This window comes from Nothobranchius furzeri, chromosome 8 (assembly GCF_043380555.1).
Source record: "Nothobranchius furzeri strain GRZ-AD chromosome 8, NfurGRZ-RIMD1, whole genome shotgun sequence".
Taxonomy (NCBI): domain Eukaryota; kingdom Metazoa; phylum Chordata; class Actinopteri; order Cyprinodontiformes; family Nothobranchiidae; genus Nothobranchius; species Nothobranchius furzeri.
In genome coordinates, this window is record NC_091748.1 from 63,746,164 (window position 1) to 63,773,608 (window position 27,445).

General features: G+C 44.0%; 1 protein-coding gene across 7 annotated transcripts in view; it reads right to left on the reverse strand.

The window, feature by feature from the left end:
* ptprsa (protein tyrosine phosphatase receptor type Sa) overlaps positions 1-27,445 on the reverse strand; it is a 214,807-nt gene that overhangs the window by 16,840 nt on the left and 170,522 nt on the right. For 4 of the 7 annotated variants that reach the window (XM_070554204.1, XM_070554202.1, XM_054752244.2 and 1 more), the window contains 7 exons: positions 27,174-27,289; positions 22,167-22,214; positions 18,263-18,360; positions 11,587-11,710; positions 6,638-6,813; positions 4,596-4,715; positions 379-533 (listed from right to left, as the gene is read on the reverse strand). In XM_070554204.1, the coding sequence (XP_070410305.1) occupies positions 379-533; positions 4,596-4,715; positions 6,638-6,813; positions 11,587-11,710; positions 18,263-18,360; positions 22,167-22,214; positions 27,174-27,289 (837 nt within the window). The remainder of the gene's footprint in view (positions 1-378; positions 534-4,595; positions 4,716-6,637; positions 6,814-11,586; positions 11,711-18,262; positions 18,361-22,166; positions 22,215-27,173; positions 27,290-27,445) is intronic. The other 3 variants (XM_070554206.1, XM_070554205.1, XM_070554203.1) reach the window with 1 other exon arrangement.

Below are 27,445 nucleotides of genomic sequence, written 5' to 3' on the forward strand. Positions count from 1 at the left end.
TTTGAATAAGCCATCTGAGAACTATAGCTTGTATAAGAAGGAAGCACTAAGCAGGGACAAGGGGAGAGGCAGGAAAGGTGGGGAGGGATTACTGCGTGACATTTCAGCGGCGAGGAGAATGACAACATTTAAAAGGATGCCACAGAGAAGGATGATGACACAAAAATCAAGGAGAGAAGACTGAAACCACATAAGGAAGAGTGCTTGCATAAGGCCTGGTATGTATCAGTATGAACTGATAATACATTTAATAAATAAAGGAATTCAATAATCTTTTAAAGTACAACTGTCTAATTGTGTTATTAAATTTCATAAATATATTTAAATTACATTGAAACACAATCAAATCAGAACTAATAACGCAGCATTCTTAATGACCTGCAGTGAGCAATGATGGGTCCGGCATCAGGCGGGTTACATGTCTTCACCCTACGGAGGAAGGCTAGGAAGGGGGTCGGGTACTCCGGCACACCGTGGTCGGGCCACGCTGTGAACTGGAACTGACGAACCTCCCGCTTTTCGCTCGAGCCGTTCTGGAAGGTAAGAAGTGAGGTGGCGACAGCCATGTTGGTTATGTGTGCACTGGTGGTGGTTCTCTTCTGGGGAGTAGTTGTAGCAATGCTGTTTGTGTGCTTCCCTTTTTTTTGTCATAACCTAAAAGCCAGGTTGAAATGTCATTTACATGCTCTAGGTTGATTTAGGTTGATCTTAAGTAAAATACTGAGAGTCTTTATCCTACATACAGGTTAGTTCCACTCCGGTACAGTAGGTGGCGACATGCCTCCTTTCCTCCTGATAGAAGGATATGAAGTTCGCTGAACTTACAGCCATTTTCCCTCTGCGTTTCTCCGTGTCTGGTTCAATTACGTCGATTTAGTGAAGCGCATTTATAGTCGCGGACTTATTTTCACACAAAATCTAAAACAACATTTGCCCTGTTTGAAAATGAGCATGTTCTCGGTATCAAAATGCATCTTTAAAATTCACAAACATCATATGTGAAATCCATGGCACACACATTCGTGTTCCTGCTACGTTATCTTGGTGCTTCAGCACGATTAGAACCGGTTTGCCTTCAGAAAGACAAACAAGTCTACATGCATCGTATTATTATCATCTTTACTGATTGAAAAAAAGCAAAGTTTTTGCATGAATCAACTCTATGGGTCATCCATCTTGCTTGAGAAAAAGCAGCTTTATTTATTGAAAAAAAAATTACATTTAGTTCACTTCGGAGAAATGTCAAAAATGCTGTTCTGATATTATTTTATTGAGTCTCACATGAAATATCTGCATCCAAACCATTTTCTGTTGGTAGTAAATAAAGCTTTGTGCATTCTGGTGCACCGAGTTGCTTGTTGAGCCGTTTTAAATCTAGTCCCTAATTAAAAAGCAAATTTCTGCAGGTTTGTTCTACTAAACAAACAAACAAATAAATAAATAAAATAAATAAATAAAATAGGTGCTGGGCCACCAGAACTACCTTCCTTCTAATCTAAATAAAGATGAGACAGCTTCACATGGATGTTGCATGTTTATCTTTCAGCATTTTCCAGCTTTTCAAAACTGCACGTTGGGATCTAAAGAGAGGTGATTTTTATTTGTTCATTTATTTTTGTAGAAGAAGGCTAAGACGAGAGAAAATAAAATCTCCCTCAGATCTTTCTGGCTCCTCTCTTTCCTCTCATAAGATCCTCTAATAGAGGGGCTGTTTGCTTTTTAGTGTGGAGCTTCAGCTTTTCCTGACGGAGGGAAATTTTTTCTTGCTGAATAAATGAATAAATGAGTGTGGTAATTAAAAGCAAACTGACCTAGTTCTTTTTCGCTCTGCCTCTTTTGACGTTTTGCATTTCTGCAGCTGAGGTAGGCTGCGTGAATGGGACTCGAGTCTCTGGCTGCTCTTTTTTTTTCCTCCTGCTGAATTAATTTACTTTTCTAAAAGGTTTGTCAGCAGAAACTATTGTGCATTACTGTAGGATAGCCGTAAACACAGTATAGGTACCCCAGCAGCTGCGTGGAAGTTGCACTCTGTGTGTGTTTGTTTGTGTGTGTGTGTGTGTTGCCTGATTCATTACAACAGATTCACTAAGGTGAGAGCTGTTGAGTGAGAAATCACAGCAACAACTCCAATTTGCAAAGAGAACACAGATAAAGAAAAAGAAAGAGGGGACGGTACTGGTGGATTTAATAGTCTCAGAGCAGCAGAACATAAATGTGCCTGAATGTCAACCAGCTAGCTTTATGGCTGCTGATGTGTTTCCGTTTTTACCGTTTCTGGCTCGGCTTCATTGTTTCGATTCTGCTAAAAAGTCAGAGCTGCTATTAACCTGCTGCTACCTGGATGAGAGGAAAATTCAGATCATTTTTAATCTGCCTAGTGGCTGCTGCTCCTGCTTGGAAGAGCCATCGTATTATCACGAGGAGTGTGTGAGCGATAGAGCCAACATACTATAAATATGCATGTGCACATGCACCTTCTCCCTGTTTTTCCCCTTCTGTCTCTATGTGTGCATGTAAGAGCATGTCAGTGTGTTTTTCATGTCTGCGGGTGCTTTATCTGTGTACGGCATCACGTTTCAGCAGAGCACGAGTGTGTGTGTGTACGAGCGGCTGCTTGCACGTGAGTGTGTGTGTTTCAGTGTTTGAATTGGCGTGTGTGATGCGAGGGTCTTTGTGCAAAACACAGAAGCATGAGAGCAGTCTGCCAATTATGTATATTGAGTTTCTTTTCTGCTCACTTTACCTAAGTGCTCCAATTCGGCAGATGCACATAAACAGATGATCTATTGAGGACAGACAAAGCTAAACAAGGTAAATGGGGGGTGGATTGGAAGGACAATAGACACAACAAGTTATTCTTTGCTACGATTGTACAGAATGGAAAATCTGCCCCAGCTTTAGGGCCCCTTCCTTTGTTGTCCGTGGAAACGTCGTGTTTGTGTTGTTCTCCATCATGCACCCTGTGATCTGGTTCTTTTACACTTTACAGAATGCAGCAATTAAATTTTGATTTTCAGTGATGTAACACTATAACTTATTTACTTCAACACGCTTTGATTCATTTTAATGTGCTATAGATATATTTAGTTTGCTTTAACAGTTTATCACAAAAAGACACCTCAAAAGTTTTCTAAATACTCTGCCCGTTTCTGTGTCTGTGTGATTTTTTTTTAGTAAAACATCTCATGAACCACGGGGATGGATCGATGGAAAAAGACTAAAGTCTCTTTAGTTTTCACACACTTTTATTATTGAGGTGAAATTTGTTCTCTGCATTTTTGACCCATCCTCTGGAGGAGCGGTGAGCTGCAGCTGTGGCTGCGCTCGGGAACTATTTGGTGGTTTGACTGCCCCAATCCAACCCCTTAAAGTGTCAGGCAGGAGGCATTGGGTCTCATTGTTAAAGTCTTTGGTATGACCGACTGCGGATTGGAACCCCGATCTCCCAGTCTCAGGGCGGTTGAATTTGATGCCGTGAAATATGGTGACCTTCAAAAACACAGAACAGACTGCCATTTACACTGACTGCGGATCGTGTGCAGAACACCTCTGCAAATGTGTTCCTGCGAGAGCACCAAATCTTGGGGGTTAATGTGAGTTTGCCTTAGAAATGGGATGTAACGTGCATAAAGATTCACTAACGTGAGCTATTATACACTGTGAAGGCTTTATTTTGAAATAGAGAGCCAACGTCATGCCTACATTTCTGGACCATTGGGACCCCCCCCCCCAAAAAAAAAAGATCATTTATGGAGGAAAAAAAGTTATTTTCTGATCCCATTTGATATGTGCCTTGACGTTCGCATATGATGTTCATGCATTTTAAAGAGTCATTTTGATGCCAAGAAAGTGCTTATTTCCAAATGGGGGCAATAATAATTTTTGTTTTTATGTGAAATGACGTATAGAACTACAAACGTTAGTCTCACCAAATTGATACCAAGAGAAGAAAAATGGCTGTGAGTTCAGCGAGCTTCAAATCCTTTTTCCAGGACAAAATTCAGAGCATTAAACATGGAAAAAAACTACCATAAATCTGGCCATGCGGACATTAGCAGCTACGCTAGCGAACATAAGATTCTGTAGTGATGTCATTTATGCGACGCCTGATTTGTAGTTACAATAATTACATTTTTACAAGCAAATTAATTTCAAGTCACATGACAGACACAGTGGATACACACATCATTATTTATTCATTCACTTCATTATTTCATTGTTTCGGGGAGCCATGAACAGAAGTGGGGGAGACTTAGGCTCGCTATAGACCGGATGACTTGCACAAGTCTCACTTCCTGCCTGGCTCATTTCATTTCTTTAACTTCATGAAAATCTGCATGCGGTGTCCAGAAAACAAAGACTCCATGTGGAAACTTTCTGGAGCTCGGCATCTAGATCTACACCGCTCCACAGGCGGTGTGAATGCTCTGATTGTGTAAGCCGTTTGGATTCCGGAGCGCTTCCGTTCCGCACTCGGTGTAAATGAAAGTTATTCTCAACACCTGGTGCGTTACCCATCTTTTAAAATTATAACAATGACTCAGTCTGTTTAAAATACCATTTTTTTTATCTGTCATAGAGATGAATTCTCCTACCTTGTGTAGGGAGAAAGTGCGAACACAGAAAGTGGCCAGCTCTATAGTGTCCAGCAGGGTCACTTGGGTCATGCCGTACGTTTCCGTGCCACGACTGGGCCAGTACTGGTCACATTTAATCTGCGACGGGAGGAGTGAGAAGAAAAACAGACAGAAGAACAGGGGAAGGTGTTAGGGTGTCACTTTCAATCAACTAAAGATCACGTGTGTGATGAGGCACAGCAGACAAATAAAAATGGACAGAAATTTGCACACATAAAGCAAGTCTTCTTGTGGATTAAAACATCAGGAGGCGGAGACAGAAACACAAGGGGTATCTGAAATGTCATCATGAAAAATGATGCTAAAGCAGCCCCCCTCTTGTGGCCTGATTTCATTTTCATCCTGTTTTTGACAAAAATCCTTAAATGAAAGCATCCATCAGGAATAAAAGGCATGCTTTTAAAACCCAGCTTTCTTCCTAAAGCTTAGGGATGCATCTCAGAACAGATCCTGATCAGGTTTCTCATTACGACTGTGAGTTGTTGGTTTCTCCGTCTCCTGTGGGAGTACAGTACATCTAAAACCCCAGCACCACCTGACTCTACCTCCATCACACCACCTAATAAAGATTCACTCGGTCCAGGGTGAGATGTGCCGGCGGACAGCTGATGAAATTTGACAGCTAGTGAAGGAGACGTGCAGCTCCGCAGCTTTCCCTCCCATTTCCTGCTGAAGCCGACACTCAAGTTCCAGTCCTTGCCAATCCTGATCACGTTTGACAGGAGGGGAATGCGCATGTCAGGATGGAGATAGGTAAACAATGGATAAAGGGACAGAAGGGGGGAGGAATGAGCGGAGACACCTGGGGTGAGGGACTTTGATGTTGACACTGGTTTGAGTTGACAAGGCGAAACACTGCAGATGGCTTTTTGATGTTCAGGCCACGCCTCTACTGAACTCTACTGCTGTAGATTCAGGAGCTGAGCAAGTGTCATGGAGTACGTTTACATGCAGCCAATATCCGTGTTATGATCGGGTTAAGGTCGGGATTCGGGTTTCTGAGTTGATCAGAATAACCCGTTTACAAGCATAAATAGAAAGTTACCTCTAACTTGCATGACCCGATTTAACTGCGGACGTTGGGGTAGCGTCAGGATGTATGGACTACGTCCAGACACAATATGCGTCATTTCCGGTTCTTCTTGTTCCGGTATCCGTGAAAACAACAACATGTTTCCCAGTTCGGAAGAGATAGCGACCGCGTTTGTTTGCGCTTTAGTTTCCTCGTCACTCAAAGTGTGGTGCTGTGCCGTGACTCGCCATGTTGCTCCCTATTTGTTGTTTACTTCCGGTGTTCTGGCGCATACAAGACGTCTCGCTACTCAAAAGACCAAGATTCTTTGCGAACAGAGCATGCGCAGAACACACGCTTTGATGGGGATATCCTGATATGCGTTTACACGACCAAACATTCGGGTTAGAAAAGGGTTACCCCAGGTGTAGTAACCGGTTATGAGCATATCCGGGTTTTTGGCGGTGTTTACAAGGACCTGCGGAACCGGGTTATTGTGAATATTCGGGTTTTAAAATGATTACTGGCTGCATGTAAACGCACTGATTGAGGTAAAATATAAAATTATTTAGGTGAGAGCTGTTAATTGAAATGACTACAATGCACAAATGCAAACGCCTAGGAAGTGCCAGACATTTCTCTCTCACAGTGCTTCCTCCATCTTCCACCAACAGATGGCTGTGGGAGGCTTTCGTCACAGATTCCACAAAGATGCCAGCACACTCAGTTCCTTCAAATTTCATTTTCATGTCCTGCTCTGTGGAGTCTCTATGCAACTTGCTGCCCTATAACCACCATTGGGAACATGCAACAGCTCGCTGATCGTCTTTCAAAATAAGAGGATGGAGCAAAACCTGTAAAGATGCGCAAAATTGTCTTTCGCTAGCGCTGATCAGTCGATCTTGTTAAGAGTTTCAGCACTAACAGCACCAATAAAGATCATTTTAAGGTTTAAAAATAGCCAGCCAAAAGAGGAACAGAGACTTACTCTTGACTTCTCCTCCAGCCTGGTCATCATGACAACAGTTGCTGTTCTCTGTTCCCACACCATCCTCCAGAAATCTCCAAACGTTTCTGGTAATGGACCCTGGGTGGCGATGTAGGCATTCTGCTTCCTGTAGCCATCAATGTAGTTGGCATTGATGTAATCGCTACCTGTTATACCTACAGGGACACAAGAAAAGAAATTTAAATAATTGGAGGTGGCAGAGGAGTTAAGTGCAGGCCTGTAACTAGAGGGCTGCAGATGTGAGCTCAGTCATTGTGTCCTTGACAATTCACCCACCTGCCTGCTGGTGGTGGTCAGGAGGACCATGCTGTTGATGTTGTAACTCATCACTACCAGTGTGTGAATGTGTGTGACTGACTGGTTGAGTTGTAAAGTGCTTTGGGGGTTGTAGAACCCAAGAGGGAACCATATCAATACAGACCATTTACCAAAATGTTGCCTCTGACGGCTCTGCTTACATGCCTACTTCTGTGTATTTCCCTTTTACTCCTAATTAGCACCTTTGGTTTTCTGTTATGCACCACAGCAGCTCCCAGTTCACACACACACACACACACACACACACACACACACACACACACACACACACACACACACACACACACACACACACACACACACACACACACACACACACACACACACACACACACACACACACACACACACACACACAGAGACACCAATAGTTTCTAATCCTATTTAAACCAATTTAACACAAATCTAAATAACAAATAAAGAAAAAAAACTGTAAGAAAAGACTAAATATTAAAGTTATACGACTTCTCTCACAACATTTCAGATCTAAGATTTGAAATTTATATTTCTCCTTCAAACCAAAAGAGATCATTCAAGCTTAAGTCAACAGTTCCCTACACGTGGGGTCATTGCATTTGCATAAATCATAACATTGTGATTTCACAGATCAGTCACCTGATTATTATTGACCAACAGTTGTTTTGATTAGCTTTATTGGAAATAAAGTTCTTTGATTAACTAATGAAAAGCGTTCTTCGTCCTTCTTCTGTCTTCTTTGCTGTAATGTAAACATCAGAAGCAAGCACACGGCCTTGGCAATTTATGCACACTGTCACTGTGTCATAGGGCAGATGTTAAGGGCAGAAATGGCATGTTCATAACGCTACAGTGTTATCCGTGCAGAGATGACTGCTTTTATCGGCGCTGCTTCCCTGGGGTTTGTTTCATGCTGAGCCGACCATAAACACCCACCTATAGACTGATGGTCGCTTTAATGCCTGCTTACTATTGAGAGCCTCTGATAGGCGCAGGTGCGATTCATTAGCAATCTGGATGCAGTGGAGTAAACATCTTCTCTGACTGCAGCTCAGCTCAGACCAGAGCTGTTTATCTGTTTGTGAAATTTTATATTTTTAAATACTTTATTTTTTCTGATGTTAATCTATTTCTGTTTGGAGATCATTATGATTTTATGTTTTATTTTGTTTTGATCAATGTGAAGCATTTTGTGATTCTATGTGATAAATGCTATATAAATAAAATTTAATTAATTACTTCTTACTTACTAATCAACTAATGAATCCAAAACACCCACAAAGGGTTCCTGAGCCTTTAGGTGGTCTCTCAATCGAAGAAGAATTACAGAAATCAATGGACTTTTGCACCATATTATCATTTCTGGAATTTCCCCTGTATACATTTTGCTTTTGGATTATTTACTGTTTTCTACTTCTGTTGTGTGGACGGCTGTACGTGATTAAATCTGCCACGCAGCCATCATCATTGCTTTTAGACAGCCAGAACTGTGTGGGAATGTGGCTTTAATAGTTAAGAGGCCATCCTCTGAATCTTTGGGTACAAGAATGTGCAAGGATCCCATTTATTTATCGGGTAAACTCCTACTAGATTGAGCTTATCAATGAGTTTAACAACAAAGAGGTCTGAAACAAGATGAGTTAATCTTGTGATCAGTTAGTAACACAGAGAAGCTGACAATGATAAGGCAGAGCATCGCCAATCTTTGTTCAACCAACTTGCTTCTGTTTGAAATGAGACTGCAGAGAGGTGGCGTCTGTGTTGTGGAGTCACGTCTCTTTGACTGACGTCTCCTCACTCAAGCAGCAAACAATAAAACACTCGACTGAGCTAATTTGAGAGATGAGACGGAGTGCGGACAACAACCAGGGTGAAGAGAAGGAGCACAATAACAAAAGCATCAGAGCCGGAGTGAGTGCAGGGAGATTAAAAAGGAGAAGGAAACAAGAAAAAAAAGAATGTAAATAAGGCAGAAAAGGAGTAAAATGTAATTAAAAAGAATACCACGTCACAAAATGTGATTGTAGAGCTTTGGCTTTAGTCATAGCTACGTGAACAGAGAACTGTGGAGTGCATGAATCGTTCTACTGCTGCGACTAATAGCAAAACCACTGCAGTGTAAAATAGAAATTTCAGACTTGATTAATTTATGTATTTATGGACGAGGCATTCTTCTTCGCTGGGATAATTTTGCCATGCATGCTGTTGTGCTGTCAATTTGGCCGGACTGCCCTGCAACGTTGAAACTCAGCCTCAAAGCTGCAAACTCAATCAAAAACAAAGGTATTCTGGAGCACAGAGTTTGGTGTTTCTGTGAGGAGCTGAGAGCTCTTCTGGTGAAGCAGAGCAATGTCAGCACTGAAGGGTGAGTACCGCCGACAACGTCCCTTAAGATTTAGGAGTCAGAGGAAGAGCGTCTCTGGCCGTGAGATTGGAAGTACTCAGTGTCTATGGCCAGTTAGAGGAAAGTCAAGAGCAAAGGGCGGATCTGAAGAGACAAATGGGGAGTTGCAAACACTGGTTCAAGTCCATGGATCCCCCGTTGAGTGTGAAAAGTGTGAGCTGTGCACAACGATGAACCAAAACAAGACCTTGCTTTGCTCTATAAAAACTGGTTACATTAACAGTTGTGACGAAGCTGAAACTAGTCCTCAGTTTAAAACATAAATGTGTTCATACTTCACTGATTAAAATGAAGACATTATATGACATTTTTTCTTAAGTTATAATAATTCTATGGTCGATACAAAACTTCATTTTTAAGTTCTTTGCACCAAAACCTTCTCACATTAAGCAATCTCAGCAGTTTTATTCTTGACAATGTCAGTACCTTCCAGAATGAGTCATTTTAGGGCTCTGTCATTTTTATAGGACGTCCACACTAGCGCCGGCTGCACACTACCTAGATACGGTATGAAGCGTTCACATCCGCATAGCTCGGATTTTATGTGCGCACATCCGCTTGTTCTTTCAGCCCTCTTCCCAAGGCGGTCTGCTTCGGGATCAACTGGTCCAACACACCCACTGCCAACTGATTGGCTGGCTCAAATTCACACATACCATTAGAGGGAGCTTCCGACTGGAGGATGCAATCAGCCAGCGGAGGCTTCCTGCATGCGCGTTTCATTATCTTTCCAGATACTGTGGAGTAAACAATGTCTCTGACTGAAGCCATCGTTTTCCTCCATCTTTCTTTGTGGAGCACACACACACACACACACACACACACACACACACACACACACACACACACACACACACACACACACACACACACACACACACACACACAAAGACGCCAGGCTTGAGCTGCGCCAGGACAGACACAGCAGAGCAGGATGCATAATTAGCATCAGTCTCCAAGAGCAACACTTCATGGCTGCCTTTCTTTAATTTATTGGCGACACCGTGGATTTCTCCATGCGTTGTTTGCCCCGCCCACATGCTCTGAGATTACACACCCCTGAGAAGCGTGTGTAAAGCCTAGTTTATGCTTTTGCATTGGTACGGAGACTTGCAACGCCATTATCCATCCCTGCGAGGGCTCTCCAGCAGGCACGCAAGAACAGACAGAGATGAGCCCACTTTTCTAAACATCCGTCGAACGGATTGGTCAGGATTCTGTTTCGCCAACAGCACCGCCATTGTGCCCTCAAAAACATAAAGGGAGCCAAAGATATCTAGCGGCAGACACGGAGCAGGTTGAAGAATACCTCGCAGAAAAACTCTAAAAATATGAACATTTTATTCACTCGTGACGGGATGAGAAAAAATATATGCAGCGAGTGTTTTATTTGTGGACGGAAATTACGAGAAACGTGGGTCTAGATGAGGCAAGCGCATGAAGAGATAGAGGAGAACGAGGGACAAATTTGTCTGCGTTGAAAGTCTCTGAAATAAAACAAAACACAACAGTAAATGCACAATCTTGGACCGGATACATGACAGGATATCCCAGAACAGCGCTATGCCTCTGTTGTCCTGGTTCGAATTATTTTGCAACACTCCACAGGAGAAAGAGAAGTCCGACCAAAACGTCTCTGTCAGTGCATCTCTCCCTTGTGGAGGTGACGCAGAAGCATAAACTAGGCTTTAACAAACCCTACCGGCGCGGGATCTGGAACAACGCTATGCGGAGCAGACCGGGCCAAATGTGGAAGCGGCATAAAAAAAATCATCTGGGGCTGGCCACGCCCATCTGTCCCCAATTCAGGCTGAGAAGCCCTGATAACCAGGAGGGGCTCAAAGTAGAGCCGCTGCTCCTTCATGCTATTCTAATTTGATCCTTGTTTGTGACATCACAAAAGGGGACTTTTTTCAATGGCTTGTTTTAACCACATACTTCCTAAAATTAAAAAATGGCAGAAAACAGATAGGATTTTTCACATTTAGGAGTAGGGTTAGAGATGCATGTTTATTAGGGCAGCAGAGCCCCACATGGCAGCACAAAAGGATGCAAAAGGTTGGATTAGCACAATATGCCTCCCTTTAAAGTTGTGTTTCTGTGTAAAACATAAAATAATTACCTATTGGAGATATTTTCCTGAATGACCTCTGACTTCTACTTAAACTAAATGAGGATTCAGCAGACGGCATGATGTCTAGCTCAGAAACTGTGTGTGAATGAACCTTACCCTCGATGGGAGCCAGGATGACACGGGAGTGGTCGTAGGCAATGACGTTGGCGTAACGATTTTTGGGCTTGTTCACCTCCAGATTGGAGTGCTCCCAGGTGAACTGCTGGCCCGGATCAATGGACTGATAGGAGACAGAAGCAGACACAACATGCACACATGAAGAAGTAATCAGAGGAGCCGTGAGCGGAGCAGAGGCAGAATATTACAGCTTCAGCCTTCGCCAGAGGAGTGAGACGTCGAAGCTGTGTTTTCATCCGAAGAAAAATACTGTGTTATCTCAAACATCTGCCTGCTGACCGATTTAAAAACAGCAGCTGCTAATGTAGCAGGCGAACACTGACAAACAACAATATTGATCAAGGAAGCTACTCTTCCTCCTGTGAGAGGTGTAACCAGACTCGGCTTCTGTGAAATAATATCATTTCTCAGGAATCTTATGGTGACTTTTCAGGGTAAATAATCCTGTTATTACGCTGAATGTCTCTGGAGTCTGGCACTCAGCTGGTGTGGTGATTCAGACTGGTATCTACAATCGTGACCGAAGGAGGAAACTAAAGTTTTCTGAAATTGAAAGGCACACCTTAACAAGCAATCTAAATGTAATCAGCAAAACAATGAGATCGTGCCTGTTTTCAGCAAAACAATGAGATCGCCTCTCCCTGGGCTGCCACCTTACCGTGGTGGAGGGGTTTGAGTGTCTCAATGATCCTAGGAGCTAAGTTATCTGAGGCTTTCTGCCTCTGGTAGGGTCACCCATGGCAAACAGGTCCTATGTGAGGGATCAGACAAAGAGCAGCACGAAGACCTCTTATGATGAATTATATAAATGGAAACCGTGTTCCATCGCCCAGTCGTGGGTCACTGGGGCCCCCCTCTGGAGCCAGGCCTAGAGGTGGGGCACACTGGCGAGCGCCTGGTGGCCGGGCTTTCATCCATGGAGCCCGGCTGGGCACAGCCGGAAGAGGAAAAATGGGTCCCCCTTCCCATAGGCTCACCACTCGTGGGAGGGGCCAAATGGGTCGGATGCAGTGTGTGAAGGGTGGTAGTCGAGGGCGGGGACCTTGGCGGTCTGATCCTCGGCTACAGAAGCTGGCTCTTGGCACATGGAATATCACCTCTCTGGTGGAGAAGGAGCCTGAGTTGGTGTATGAGGTTGAGAGATTCTGACTAGATATAGTCGGACTCACCTCAACGCATGGCTCTGGCTCTGGAACCAGTTTCCTTGAGAGGGATTGGACTTTCTACCACTCTGGAGTTGCTCCCAATGAGAGGCGCCGAGCAGGGGTGGGCATACTAGTTGCCCCCCATCCTGGTGCCTGTATGTTGGGGTTTACCCCAGTGAATGAGAGGCTAGCCTCCCTCTGCCTACGTGTGGGGGGATGGGTTCTGACTGTGGACTGTGCTTATGCACCAAACTACAGTTCAGACTACCCACCCTTTTTGGAGACCTTGGAGGGGGTTCTGGAAAGCGCTCCTTCCGGTGACTCCCTCGTTCTGCTGGGGGACTTTAACGCTCAAGTAGGCAACGACAGTGAGACCTGGAGAGATGTGGTTTGGAGGAACGGCCCCCTGATCTGAATTCGAGTGGTGTTTTGTTATTGGACTTCTGTGCCAGTCATGGATTGTCTATAATGAACACCATGTTCAGACATAAAGTTGTCCATATGTGCTCTTGGCACCAGGATACTTTAGGCTGCAGCTCGATGATCGATTTTGTTGCTGTTTCGTCTGACCTGCGACCGTATGTCTTGGACACTCACGTGGGTGAAGAGAGGGGCGGAGCTGTCAACTGACCACTACCTGGTGGTGAGTTGGCTCAGATGGTGGGGGAGGATGCCGGTCAGACCAGGCAGGCCCAGACGTATCGCGAGGGTCTGCTGGGAACGTCTGGCAGAGTCTCCTGTCAGAAGGAGCTTCAATTCCCACCTCCGACAGAACTTCCAAAATGTTCCGGGGGAGGCAGGGGATATTGAGTCTGGATGGGCCCTGTTCCGTGCCTCCATTGCTGAGGCGGCCGACCGGAGCTGTGGTCGTAGGACCATCGGTGCCGGTCGTGGTGGCAACCCCCGAACCCGCTGGTGGACACCGGCGGTTAGGGATGCTGTCAAGCTGAAGAAAGAGTCCTATCAGGTCTTTTTGGCCTGTGGGACTCCAGAGGCAGCTGACGGGTACCGGCAGTACAAGCGGAAGGCAGCTCGGGTGGTCGCCAAGGCAAAAACCTGGGCATGGGAGGAGTTCAGTGAGACCATGGAGCAAGAATTCCGGCTTCGATGAGATTCTGGTCCACCATCCAGCACCTCGGAGGGGGGGGGGGGGGGGGGGGGGGTTTGGGGGGGGGGAGCAGTGCCCTCCCAACACTATCTATAGTGGGGACTGTGTGCTGCTGACCTCTACTCAGGACGTTGTGGATCGGTGGGCAGAATACTTCGAAGACCTCCTCAACCCCACCGACACGTCTTCCAGTGAGGAAGCAGAGTCTGGGGACTTTGGGTTGGCCTCTCAAATCTCTGTTGCTGAGGTCACTGAGGTGGTTAAAAAGCTTCTCTGTGGCAAGGATCCAGGGGTGGATGAGATCCACCCGGAGTTCCTTAAGACTCTGGATGTTGTGGGGCTGTGTTGGCTGTCGCGGCTCTGCAATATCGCGTGGACATCGGGGGCATCTGGACTGGCAAACCGGGGTGGTGGTCCCCTTATTTAAAAAGGGGGACCGCAGGGTGTGTTCCAACTACAGGGGGATCACACTCCTAAGCCTTCCTGGTAAGGTCTATTCAGTGGTTCTGGAGAGGAGGGTCTGTCGGATTGTTGAACCTCAGATTCAGGAGGAGCAATGTGATTTTCGTCTTGGCCGTAGAACACTGGACCAGCTCTATACCCTTAGGGGGATCCTGGAGGGTGCATGGGAATTTGCCCAACCAGTCTACATGTGTTTTGTGGATTTGGAGAAGGTGTTTGACCGCGTCCCTCTGGGGGCCCTGTGGGGGGTACTCCTTTGGTATGGGGTACCAGGCCCTCTGATACGGGCTGTTAAGCCGGGCATACACTGTGCGACTTTTTCACTTTTTTGAGCCGATTTTCCACCCGTGCGAGAATCCACGAGATCGGGGCGAGTTTTGTGCCGAGCATCGTGTAGTGTACAGGGGGTTACAAGAGGCGATTAACACCACGTGACCAGCTACCGATCAGCAATCGTGAGCTCGCACGGACTTCTTGCGTGTTTAATATTTTGCTCGTCCCTCGTGAGGGTATTGCACTGTTGAAGCGGCGCTGCGAGCAGCTGCGACCCAAAATGTATCAGAACCACCACGGCGCATGCGCAATCCTGCATCAACACCGCTCACCCGCTATTTCCCTAATAACACACGTTGTTCGTTTTAATTTCTACACTTTTTTTACTCACAAAGATTGTCAAGAAATCGTGTTTGTCGTGTTCATGTCAAATTAAACTGATCACAAAACACAGATTTACTTTTTCGTTTTCCTCATCCAACCCCCATAAATCCCTGTGTGTCCTCCTGCAGCACTCCCGAAGGACAACAGGAAAAACAAGACAAAAAAGTCTGATGTGTTGAGTAAAAACTGCTATTTTTAGCACATTTTTAGGGCCGACGTGTTGCTACCAGACGTACAGTGTGAGCAGTCAGATCGCATCCGAGAACTGGGTTATACAGTGTGAGCACATGACTCGTGAGATCTGCCCTGCGAGGAAGTTGAACAGTTTGAGCGGAAGCTGAGTGCTACGAGTGAAAAAGTCGCACAGTGTACGCCCGGCTTTAGGTCCCTGTTTGACCGGTGTCAGAGCTTGGTCCGCATTGCCGGCAGTAAGTCGGACTTGTTCCCAGTGAGAGTTGGACTCCGCCAACGCTGCCCTTTGTCACCGATTCTGTTCATAACCTTTATGGACAGGATTTCTAGGCGCAGCCAAGGTGTGGAGGGCATCCGTTTTGGTGGCCTGAGGATCAGGTTTCTGCTCTTTGCAGATGATGTGGTCCTGTTGGCTTCATCAGAACGTGATCTTCAGCTTTCGCTGGAGCGGTTCGCAGTCGAGTGTGAAGCAGCTGGGACGAGAATCAGCTCCTCTAAATCTGAGACCACGGTCTTGATTCAGAAAAGGGTAGAATGCCTTTTCTGGGTCAGGGATGAGGTCCTGCCCCAAGTGGAGGAGTTTAAGTATCACAGGGTCTTGTTCATGAGTGAGGGAAAACTGGAGCGTGAGATCGATAGGCGGATTGGTGCTGCATCTGCAGTGATGCGGGCTTTGTACTGGACTGTCGTGGTGAAGAGATAACTGAGTCAGAAGCCGAAGCTCTCAATTTACTGGTCGATCTACGTTCCTACCCTCACCTATGGTCATGAGCTTTGGGTAGTGACCGAAAGAACGAGATTGTGGATACAAGCGGCCGAAATGAGTTTTCTCCGAAGAGTGGATGGGCTCTCCCTTAGAGATAGGGTGAGAAGCTCGGTCATTCGGGAGGGGCTCGGGGTAGACCCGCTGCTTCTCCACATTGAGAGGAGCCAGTTGAGGTGGCTCGGGCATCTGGTCAGGATGCCTCGTGGATGCCTCCCTGATGAGGTTTTCCGCGCACGTCCAACCGGGAGGAGACCTAAAGGTAGACCAAGGACAGGGTGGAGAGACTATGTCTCTCACCTGGCCAGGGAACGTCTTGGGATTCCCCCAGAGGAGCTGGCCCAAGTGGCTGGGGAGAGGGAAGTCTGGGCCTCTCGCCTTAGGCTACTGCCCCCCATGACCCGACTCTGGATAAGCGGATGAAAATTGATGGATGGTCCCTGGAGTCTGGCACTCAGCTGGTGTGGTGATTCAGACCGGTATCTACAATCGTGACCGAAGAAGGAAACTAAAGTTTTCTGAAATTGAAAAACACACCTTAACAAGCAATCTAAATGTAATCAGCAAAACAATGAGATCGCACCTGTTTTGGTCCCACTGGTTTATTTTCTGAATCAATTTTCCTCATTTTGAAAGTCTCTGTTTTTCTGTTTACCCTCCTCTGATGTTTATACCCACTTCCACTCCCATGCTATTGTGCTAGCCCAAATTACCCTCAACATGACTGTGTGGGCACGTGTGTGTGTATAAATAATATAATATTGTGATTAAAAAATAACATAAGTGTAGCCAGTTTAGCAAAACTGTTCAATAAAACTGATTTTTAAAAATAGAACTAATTTTCTAGTTGCCTCTTTATATTATCTGCCTTCCCTGTATAATCTGTGACAATGTGTTAAGAAATGAATAAAAGCCCCTGCGAGGAAGACAGGTCTTGCACGGCGTACTCTAGCTCCTGACTGCCTGATAGGATCCTCGGTTCCTTCAGGTAAAAGCCAGGTAGTCTTTTCGTTGCCGTTTGTGCAGCAGATTATCTCCTCCTCATCTCCATCCCCCCGCTGTGAAGCTCTGCTCCATCTCTTCTCAGAGAATCCTCATCATTAACCAAGCCTCTCCACCTCTCTCTCTCTCTAGCCTCCCCTCCATTTCTCCCTCCTCCCTCTCACACCGCCTGGCTAAAAAACCAATCAGTCAAAGCCCCACAGAGCTGCGCTTGGCAAGCCGGGACGCCGGGACGAATAGCCATTCATCAAGAAAATAACAAAATTAAAATTGCACTTCTCAATTTAATTTGGTCATTTATTTTTCTGGAGGGGGTGAAGTCGTGTGAGTGTGTATGTGTGTGTGTGTGTGTGTGGGGGGGGGGGGGGGGGGAGCGGACAGAGAGAGAAGGGAAAAGTTGAGATTTTTCAGCAAAGCAAAAATAATCAGAAGCTGTAAACTCGATTTTGGCATTATGTCTCTCACACCCGATGGAAGGGACTAACTTACCCATTTGGTAGACGGTCCGGATGTGGATTCCTGAATAATAGATACCTGAGAAATACTCAAGTGCTATGAGAAATCATTATCCACCAGCATCCACCGGCGGGTACAACGAGGGCAGTCTATGCGGGTGTACCCACTTCCTACTCGAGGCTGGCGAGCCGTGAGGCGACAGGCTCAGTGATTTAGGGATGGAGAGAGGGGAATATTGCTTGTATGCAAACGAGAGCTGATTCAGCGCTCCTGATTTCTAATCAACTCTGGTGTCATTTATAACCACTGCAGACTCAGAGCCCAGACAGCTCAGTTACCACACACACACAGGAGCAGGCTGGAAGTGTGTAGCTCTGAAAGGAAATAGATTCTATCTCCATAGCAGCAGAAAGACCATCTTTAGTTCAAATCCACTTGAATGTGTGAGTAATTTAAATATTTCCCCTTTCTGTTTGAAGGAGTGTTTAATTTTCTGTTGTCAGACATCCTTTATTCTGCAGAAGAGGATGTATAACTGTAGAAGGATTCTTCTACTTAGCATAAAAAGTGAGGAACTTCCATTTGGCAGTTCGGGAATAGCCCACTGAGGGGAATTTCACATGATTGAGCCTGATAATGAGCTCGCTCTATCATGTTGAGGCTGCAAATTAATGTGAAGAAATTTTGAGGTAAGGATAAGTGATTTCCTCCCTAATTGCTCAAGCAGCACCAGCTGCAACCGTCAGCAAACAGAAACAAGTAAAACGGCTTTTACAAAATATCAGAACAGACTTCTTTGTGCGTTTCCAGTGAAAACACAATCGGGCAGAAATCAATACGCTTGGACCTCAGAGCCTCGGGCCCACTCACCTCATATTCCTGGGAGAGTTTAAGGTTGTCATTAGCTTTGAGAAGTTCAGTGTGTTCAGCCAGCTCCGAGATGGGGATGGGAGGATGATTCATCATACCTGTTCGCCCCAAAAACACAACAGGCACAGGAGTTACATGTAGCGGAGGAAGGCAAAACAATAAAAGCCGTTTCATTAGACGTGGGTTTAAACTGTGCAACACTAACCCCTTTTATTTAACAAGTTGGATTTTAGTGGCAGGAAAGCTTGAGGAGAATATGGTGAATTTCCCAAACAAATAAAAATTATGATGCTGTAAGTACCAGGCCAGAGCTCATGGAAGGGTTTCAAGCTGGGTGATTAAATATTTTTATTTTCAATCGAGAACAACTACTATTTATTTGCACTGATTTTCCCAAATGATCCAGAAGATAGTGAGAAATAAGATAATTAGACATGAAAAGTAAAAGAGTGATATTCACTTTTTTAATAGCTTGTCGTTCCAGTAATACTGCTGTCAAGAAAACAGAAGTTAACAAAAAAAACTCAAAAAACAAATGTACATATATAGGATTTGTGATGCACGAGGTTAAGACAACTCCAGTTTGGAGTAAAAGTCTTAAAAAAAATGTTGATCCAAAATTCCTGTTAGTAAATAAAAGATTTTGGAAACAACTTATATTATTATCATATAGAAACATATGAGTAGAATCTCACAAAGGACCAAAATTATTCAGAAAAATGTCTGAAAAGAACTAAATTCATAGACTGTAGCCACTGTTTATCACCATGACATGTCCATGGTCGACTTTCTTCTTATAAAAATGGAATTTAGTTAAATTATAATTTATGTATATACACACAGTATATTCTTATCAGTTATGATATTCCTACCTAAAAGTGCTTTGTTTTTCATTGTTTAACTATAATGCGGTTGATGTGCTTCTCTGTGAAAGTTCTTTACTGTTGCCACAGTAGAAAAGCGTTTAATCTGGAGCGGAGCCCTGACCTGGGAGCATGCGGTAGGGGGGGTGAAACAGGATCAGGCGGTTTAGGAGTGTGAGTGATGCTGAGTGACACAGTGAGCTGCTCCAATCCAGCCAGCTAGTGCAAAGCAGGCAAAACATCCTTCCCTCCATCTGCAGGTCCTCTCAAAGCCACGGGCTTCCAGCGCCAAGATAAATACCCCTAACCTCTGAGAATCACATAGAAACATTCCCTTCATCCAAACCCTGACATGATCTCTCCCAAGAACATTGTTTCACTTGAGCGGGGGAAATGTTTATTTTTTTATGTACTGCATCTGCTACTTTCATCTCCGTGTGCTCTAGTCGCTAATCCGTTTAGGAGCATGAAGCTGAAGCCATGGAGCAACCACGGACTCTGGCTCTGCCCTTGGAAATACTTAGCATTTTCCAATTTTCAGTTAAGTGGCTTTTTTTTTGTCGATGAATATTGAGGTCAGAAGTCAATAAAATCTTGACATCTAGTCACACGAGGAAAAAAAAAATGTAGCCAAGCCTAATTGTGTGTGTAAATTGGCTTAATCACATTAAGCATTCCTAATTTAATGTGCTCAGTATCCTTCCAGTGTCACAGGGTCACTCATGTTCTGGTTTTCTTTTATTGCACTTAAAGAGTTCAGCTCTCTTTACTGACACTCCTCGTTAGCAACGGCACTTTACTTTACAGAGAGAGAACAATGAGGCAATAAATTACACGAGGATTACGATGCGGGACAAATGGAGATCACACCGGAAGCCATGTCGCCCTCTGGGTGTATCACACACACGCACACACACACACACACACACACACACACACACACACACACACACACACACACACACACACACACACACACACACACACACACACACACACACACACACACACACACACACACTTTACTATTAGAATGCACAAACACTTCAAAACCACTGTTTTTCACCTTTCTCATCAACTGTTTATGCTGTCATTGAGCTAACGACTCACGACAAAACGGGATTAAATCCTGAGATTCATTCAGATGAACATTAGGAAAAACCTAGAGGGAAAACTCAATCATTAGGTTTGCTCGTCGATTTCCCAAAATCAAAAGGGCAACAGGAACTAAAACTTAAGGTGAAATAAGAAAATGCAAATAAGAATTTTAACGTGACATTTGCAGGACATCAAAGATGGTTGTGTTGAGTTTGTGTACATGTGGTTGTTTACGTCACTCTCTGTGTTTAAAGGTGTGAAACTCCATTTTTTTATGATTATTTCTGATTATAATCGGTCACAATGAATTTTTCATGCAGGCTGAACATGGAAATAGTCTCCTACACCTGTCTCCTGCATTAGCTTCTGATAGAAAACAGAGAAACACAGAGAACATCTCGACTAGTAGAAGCTATCTGTTAGCATTAGCGACTCCACTACACAGCAGAACTCCTCTAGGTTTGTGTTATTTGTGGAGATAGAACATCTGTGTTGCACAGTAAACTGAGTCTGTGGTAGAGTCATGTTACTGTTAACCAATCAGAGGCAAGATGTCAGAATTTTAGGAAATAAGGATCCAAGTCCTGCCGAGTTGTGTCACTTTCTGCTGCAGCAGAGTTGTCCATGTTGATCCAAACTTTATGGGCTTTTTCTGCCCCAAGTAAAGCTTGCAAGGCATTCATTCCTACCAGAGACCACTGCACGTGTGTACAAGTCTCCCACACCTTTAATGAACTCAAACTTTCTTTTTGTCCAAGTTAATACATAAAGGCCTGCAGTGGTCGGAGAAGTGCATCATCACTGGGATGGCTTGTTCTTGTCTGTCAGTAACTCCAATAACTGGAAATTTGTTGGATTCTCAATAGTTCTTGACCATAATTTGCACTTTAACCCTACACAGATCCATTTGTCTCTCAGTTTTCTCTGAAATGTTTTGCTTTTGGAACCAGACAGCTGAAAACACCCGATTTGTATCATTCGCTGCAGCGTTTAGCCAAGAAATGTTTTAAAAACCCTCCAACATAAGCTTTGCATTGTGGCTTAGTCAGCAAAGCAATCTAAATTTTAAATTTCTACTCTAGCACAAAATCAAAAGATTGTTTTTTTCCTACTCTAGTTCAGACTCTTCCACTTCTCCCCCAATGTAATCAACAGCATCACGGGTGAACACAGAGCAACAAACTATAGCTGCTAATTACCTGTTTCCAATCTACTGATTTGCCGTCAACGTGCCTGAGAAAATAAAAACGATTCTTTTTGATTAGCCAAGCCAGTTTCTCCAAAATGCCTATTTATGAAGTTGTGTATTTCCATATAAAAGGGAAGAAGTCTGTCTGCGGATAAGCAAAGGGAATAAAGAGGGGAAAGGGGAAAAGGAAAAACTAGAAACTCAGCTTTCTCTCCGATGATTCTCTTGCACAAAGAGTGGGGTGATCAAATGTCGAGCCATTGTTTGGCACCGCTTTAATTAATTCTGCTCGTTATCTCTGAGCACAGAAAAGACCCCGTTGGTTGGAAATGGAGCAGTAGTGGTGAAACAGGAAGAGGGGATGAGGAGGACGGGAGAACAACAACAAAGAGGTGTAAAAAAAAACAAAGATTTTAGGCTTGTTAAAAACACCTTTATAAGCATCTATACATCAGCAGAAGTGACTGTATAGGATGTTAATGCAAGGGGGATTACTGCATAGCCAAAAGCTCCAGTGAATATTGTGACTGGCATAAAAAAAACTATAAAAATCCGACTGTGCATATGAGAAAAAACAATTAAAATATTGCTTCAATTTTGTTGCATCATGTATATAAGAAAAACATAATAAAATGCAAATTATGTGTTTGAAAACAGAGGCAGGCAAAGCTCAAACACACACACACACACACACACGCAAATTATAGGCTTAAAGAAAAGCTGGTGTAGATGTTCTAAAAGCATAGAGACTAACTTTCATAGTCAAAACCCGCTTCACTCTGAGGACTGCTCAGACCAGAATCTGTAAGGAACAGTAAACATACAACACAGTGATTAAATAAACCCAAGAAACTACAAAGCAACAAAAAATAAATAAATAAATAACCTACAGGAAGCAAAGTAGAAAGCATGTAAAATGAAAAAAGAACTGTTTTTTTGTTTTTGGTAAAGGAAACCGATCACCCTCCGTTAACGCGAGCTTCAGGGGTGGCCTGGATATTCAAGCAAGTATTTTAGAGCTGACCAGACCTACCCTTCCACCAGCCAATACCAAGCAGACTGGTTGGCTAGGGGTGTCGGCTTCTGCTGTGCCAACTGAGAACCCCCTTCTGCCAAGTCCCATATCAACAGCAACAGAGATCAGGGATAAGAAAATTGATTTGCTATCTCTGAGCTCTCAGATGGGCCCGTCGAGAGGACAGAGGAGGGGGCACACGCTTGCATTTGCTGGTGAAAACTATTTTTGAATGGTTTCTTTGTCTGTTGCTTGTGCTGAGTACCTGGAAAATGAAAGGTGTGGAACAGGGTCAGCATTCCTGGCTGACAGCTGTGAAGCTTGAGATGATGGGAATCAGAGCTCCGAGGGAATCTTAACTCCTCTAGAGGAGAGGTCTTCCGAGGCCACAGCCAGCTGAGGTTACATCTGGGCTGACTGATCTACTCTTGGACAGTCGTCCAAGAAAGAAGACTCCTGAACTCGCGTCAAAAAAGATTATTGCGTGATGAGATGTAATCAAAACCCAAAAAGTTAAATCTTTCAAACAGTCTGCTTTATTCTGTCTTTGTCATTGCTTCCAGTCAGAAACCATACTGGTAACAGTCCAAGCTTTAGGTGAGTTTACCTCGCGCAGACATCTCGCTGTGAAGACATCGACGCTAGCGGCGTCGAGCGAGAGCAAATGGAGGAAGGCACTGAACATCCTCCTCTCCCTAATTGATTTGTGACAATGACTAATTAAGCCTTGCGGGTGGTACTGTGATCCCCTGTCTCCAAACGTCATTCATCACAGCAGGAAGGAGGTGCAGGCATGTCTGATTCTGTTTAGGTGGAAGCGTTGGGGTGTGCGTGTGATTTGACAGAGCTGTGAGGAGGAGGGCATGGCTGCTGTAATCTGGAGAAACATGTAGGTGGCTGATACGTACCAGTGACTGGCCGGTGTCTGCAGGATTCTCCAGTGTGCAGGGCTTTCTGCAGGAAAACGTTTGATTTTTTAACGAGCCTAGATGAGAAAGCAACTTTTTTTCAGTCGTAACTGTGGGGGAGTGAAGTGTTTCATGAGATGCTGTAACGGTGGGTAAAGTTGGAAGAAAACCAGAGACGGATACAGATTTGGATTTGTCCAATGCCTTTAAAAGTCAGTTACGATGGACACTTCTAAGGATTGCTGTTTCACTGAATTTATAATCACCTGATTAGAGGAAGGTGTGAGTGTGGGAAACGCATTGTAAATGTTTGCTGCGTTACCTGCTGTACCCACCAAACAAAGCCTTGCTGTTACTGGTTTAATTAGTTGGGGTTACAGCAGAGTTTACCAGCAGGGGTCAGATTCATTGTAAAATCAACACAAACCTTGTCATTCAAGTTGGAAAATGGCACAGCCTGCTAGGTTCTGCAACCTGCGCCAGCTTTTTATATAAACCCTACAGTAGGAAGCTGAGAAATGCGCTGATGGAAAAACCAAATGCTCGTGCCGTCACTAAAAACCAATGCACAGTGCAGACTACAGAAATCAGCTGCAGCTACTGCTGCTAACACACAGCAGGGCCGGATTTAAGTGCTTGAATAACAATGAAGCTATAATGATTAAAAATGGTATAACTGGGTCTTTACAAATGCAATTTTTCTGTTTCTGTGCATTTTTGGACATGTTTGTGTGAACTTGAATAAATTTAAAATCTAAGTCTAAAAACGCCTCGGTGCTGCCCCCTGTGGGTTGAACGTTGGCTACTGCATTTTAAATGTGTGATTGACTGGGACTGGTACAATTTCACATAATCGGTACAGTCTCCTCCCACTCCAGCCTTTTTTTATACCATTTGACACCTTAAGTTGTCTATATTCAACAAAACAAGGCAAGTGTGGTTTTGAATTCTAGGATCCATTTAAAGGCATCATTACTTAATCTGTCATCAATAAAATAGTAATCTCTTTTTAAGTCACCCAGGAGATGTGTGTTGATTTTTCTACAGACCAATAGACCCCAGCTGGTAACCACCTTGACTTTGTTATTCTTTATTTGCTGTGATCAGGGTGATTTCAGGGCTGCAACACTTGGGCCAAGAATGTGCAGACTCCTTTATTGTTCAGCTTTACTATTTGGTTCTCCAACTTCCAGCTGTTCCTCTCTGGCTCCATGAAAGTTGAGCACCATTCCTGCTCTTTTGTTGGCAACTTAACCTCCATGTTTTCTATCTCAGACAAGGAAGAACGTCAAAATGCTCCAACGAGAATCATCTGTGCCAAAAAAAGTAGTTTGTTCAACTTAACGAAATGTAGAAAATGTTGATTTTGTTGAGTTCCGACTCTTCGTTGTGTAGAGAGCTTTGAGTGAGTACAGCAAAGAAGAGAAGTGGCCTTTTCTAAAAAGCTTTCTCTACAAATGAACGATGCACGCCATCATGAATCAGGTACGCCTGCTCGTTCATATAAAACCACCGTGACTCAAGTCCACTTTGAAGGGAACTGTGATGAAATACTGAGTGATACTGGCGGGTATTTACGGCAGGCGTCTGCAACCTGTTTGCTTCATTCCTCTTTAATGGGCTTCTTGTTATGTAGAAGTGCAAAGTTATTAAATTTGAATTTAAGCAACCTGGTGTTTAATTTTTCTGTCACTGTTCTTCATCGGCTTTAGGAGAACAAGATTTGTTTTTGGTTTTTAAAAAGTGGGAAAAGGGTGGGATTTGATCAGAGATTGAGCACAGAGATCTGCAGAGTTGTTGTTTTAAACTTTAGCTTTATTAACTAGTTCACCCTTGGGCACCACAACGATGGTAACTAAACTAGACGCTCTCTGCTCCGGGGAGTTCCAGGATGTCATTGTGAAGCTGTCATTTGTCCTACAGGCTTTAAAGCCCACCACACGCACGCACGCACACACACACACACACAGCAAAATGTTCTCATGGAAAAGTGAGCCCAAAACATATTTTCTACTCTCCAGCACCAGGGGTCAGTGAGCATATATGCTCTGATGGACAGAAGGGCCCTTGGATAACCGCACTGGAAGCACGCTCAATGAACAATGTCCGCTATTAGCTGATGGAAATGTTCACAAATGCTTACCGGCCTTCCTAATGAGGCTAAAATGTCCATTCAAATTAAATTTTCAGGGTGTGGAGATAATGACAGCAACCAATTTTGCGTAACAATGGCGGAGCTGCTGGATGAGAAACGCTTGTCGTATGTGAGAAGAGGTCCATGCATGCTTCAAAGTACAAAACGTACAAAAGAAACAAAGATGGTAACAAGTTTAGATTATTTAAGGGAGAAAAGAGCAGAATGGAATAAAAGATACGGGTGTTATAAATGGTCTACGTTTGGTCACAGAATCACTGACAGGGCTGCAGATAGCCGAGCGTGAAAAACACGAGGACGACGGCATGAACTTCAACATTTCTGCATCCAAGTGGGATTGAGCTTGTCTTTTTGCTGCTGCATTTCTGCTCTCTGATGTGAAGATGTCTATTTTGCCCAAAGAAACCAACTCAAGGCAGCATGTCTGAGCTCCCAAAGATGCTGAAGAGAAATGCTCTATTTTGAAATCTGAGCCTTTTGATGGTGCAGAGGATGGCCGCGGATGACAGATGGATGGCTGAAAGACAACTAGACTAGAAAACAGAGAGAAGGGAAAAACAGAGAGAACAACACAGAAACTAGGCTGGAGTTTTTCTACCTCTGGGGTATTTTCCTTCTTTGTTGGATATTTACTGGGGTAGGTTAGCCTGGCAAGCCAGACTAAATAAATGTATTATTTGCAAAGCAAGAATTTGGTCTAGTTCACTAGGCTAGGGGTAGGTAGGATTTTGAGTAAAAGCACAAGTTTTTCTAAAGTGTGCATCTTTCTGTTCCTTCGACTTAAGAATATGAACTAAATCCTGTTTCAAACACCAGCACCCCCCCCTGCTTCGACTAGAGATGAAGACGCTCCACTAGCAAACGTCTGTGTGCTTACTAATCCTGGCTCGGATCAGTCCGGTACAAACTGAACACACTAGATTCAACCGTAGCTCAACGGAAACCAAACAATCTTGAGATGACATTTAAACCAAAATCACACAACTCTCATCAGCAGGGATGACTGACCAATAGAAAAAGAGGAGTCTTCAGATGTAGAGATGTGATGTGCTCCGTTGTTGTAAACATCCAACTTATCTTGGATGAACATCAGAGCAGAAGTGGAAGCATGTAAACCCGGGAGAACAAAACAGGATTTGCTTCCAGTTGAACAAGAGGAATCGTTTTGAACAATTTGTTATTTATCAGTGGTTAATTGTTGCACGGGGACGCGGCTAATGCACGCATACGTGTCCTGCAGGCAGTAATGGAGGCAAAACGATGATGAACGTTTAACTCTTGAGCTAGCCCGAGATCATTCTATCCATCTGAATGAAAACAGATACTTTTCTTCTATATTTTCCCTTTATTTGGTCCAAATGCTTGTAGCAAATAACCGTAATTTAGATAAGTGTCACTGATATAGTTTTGCTTAATGCCAAGTATAGATAAAAGCTTTTTCTTAACAAGGAACCCATTTCATTTTCAGGCTGAAAATACCTTTTTATTCTGTTTAAACCACCGACACCCCGACATTCATAACAGTCTCCTTGTGGTTTATACAACTTCATAAAAGCCTCAACAACTCAGCCTTCCTGTTCAATACCACCTACAGCCCAAGTGTGCTTACAAAAAGGAAGTTATTAAGGCTTACGTAGAGATTGGTGGGTTTCTGCGTGGAAGTGTTTTGAATCTGTTCGGTACCTGGAGTTTGGAAGTTGATGCGTCTCATTTCCACAGGATCTGTAGGGTGGTGGGGCATGATGTCTGCGTTGTTCAGCAGACACTTCGTACGCGGCTCAGACTCTTTTCTTTTGCGGCTGTAGAATAGCAAAAAGAGTAGAAAGTAGAGAGATGGAGAGATGTACAACAAATCCGACCTAAACAACAGTTTGCTGACATTTTCTACAAAGGAAATCTTCCATTTTACATCTTTCAATGAAAACCACTGAGCTAAAACATTCATTTCATTGGAA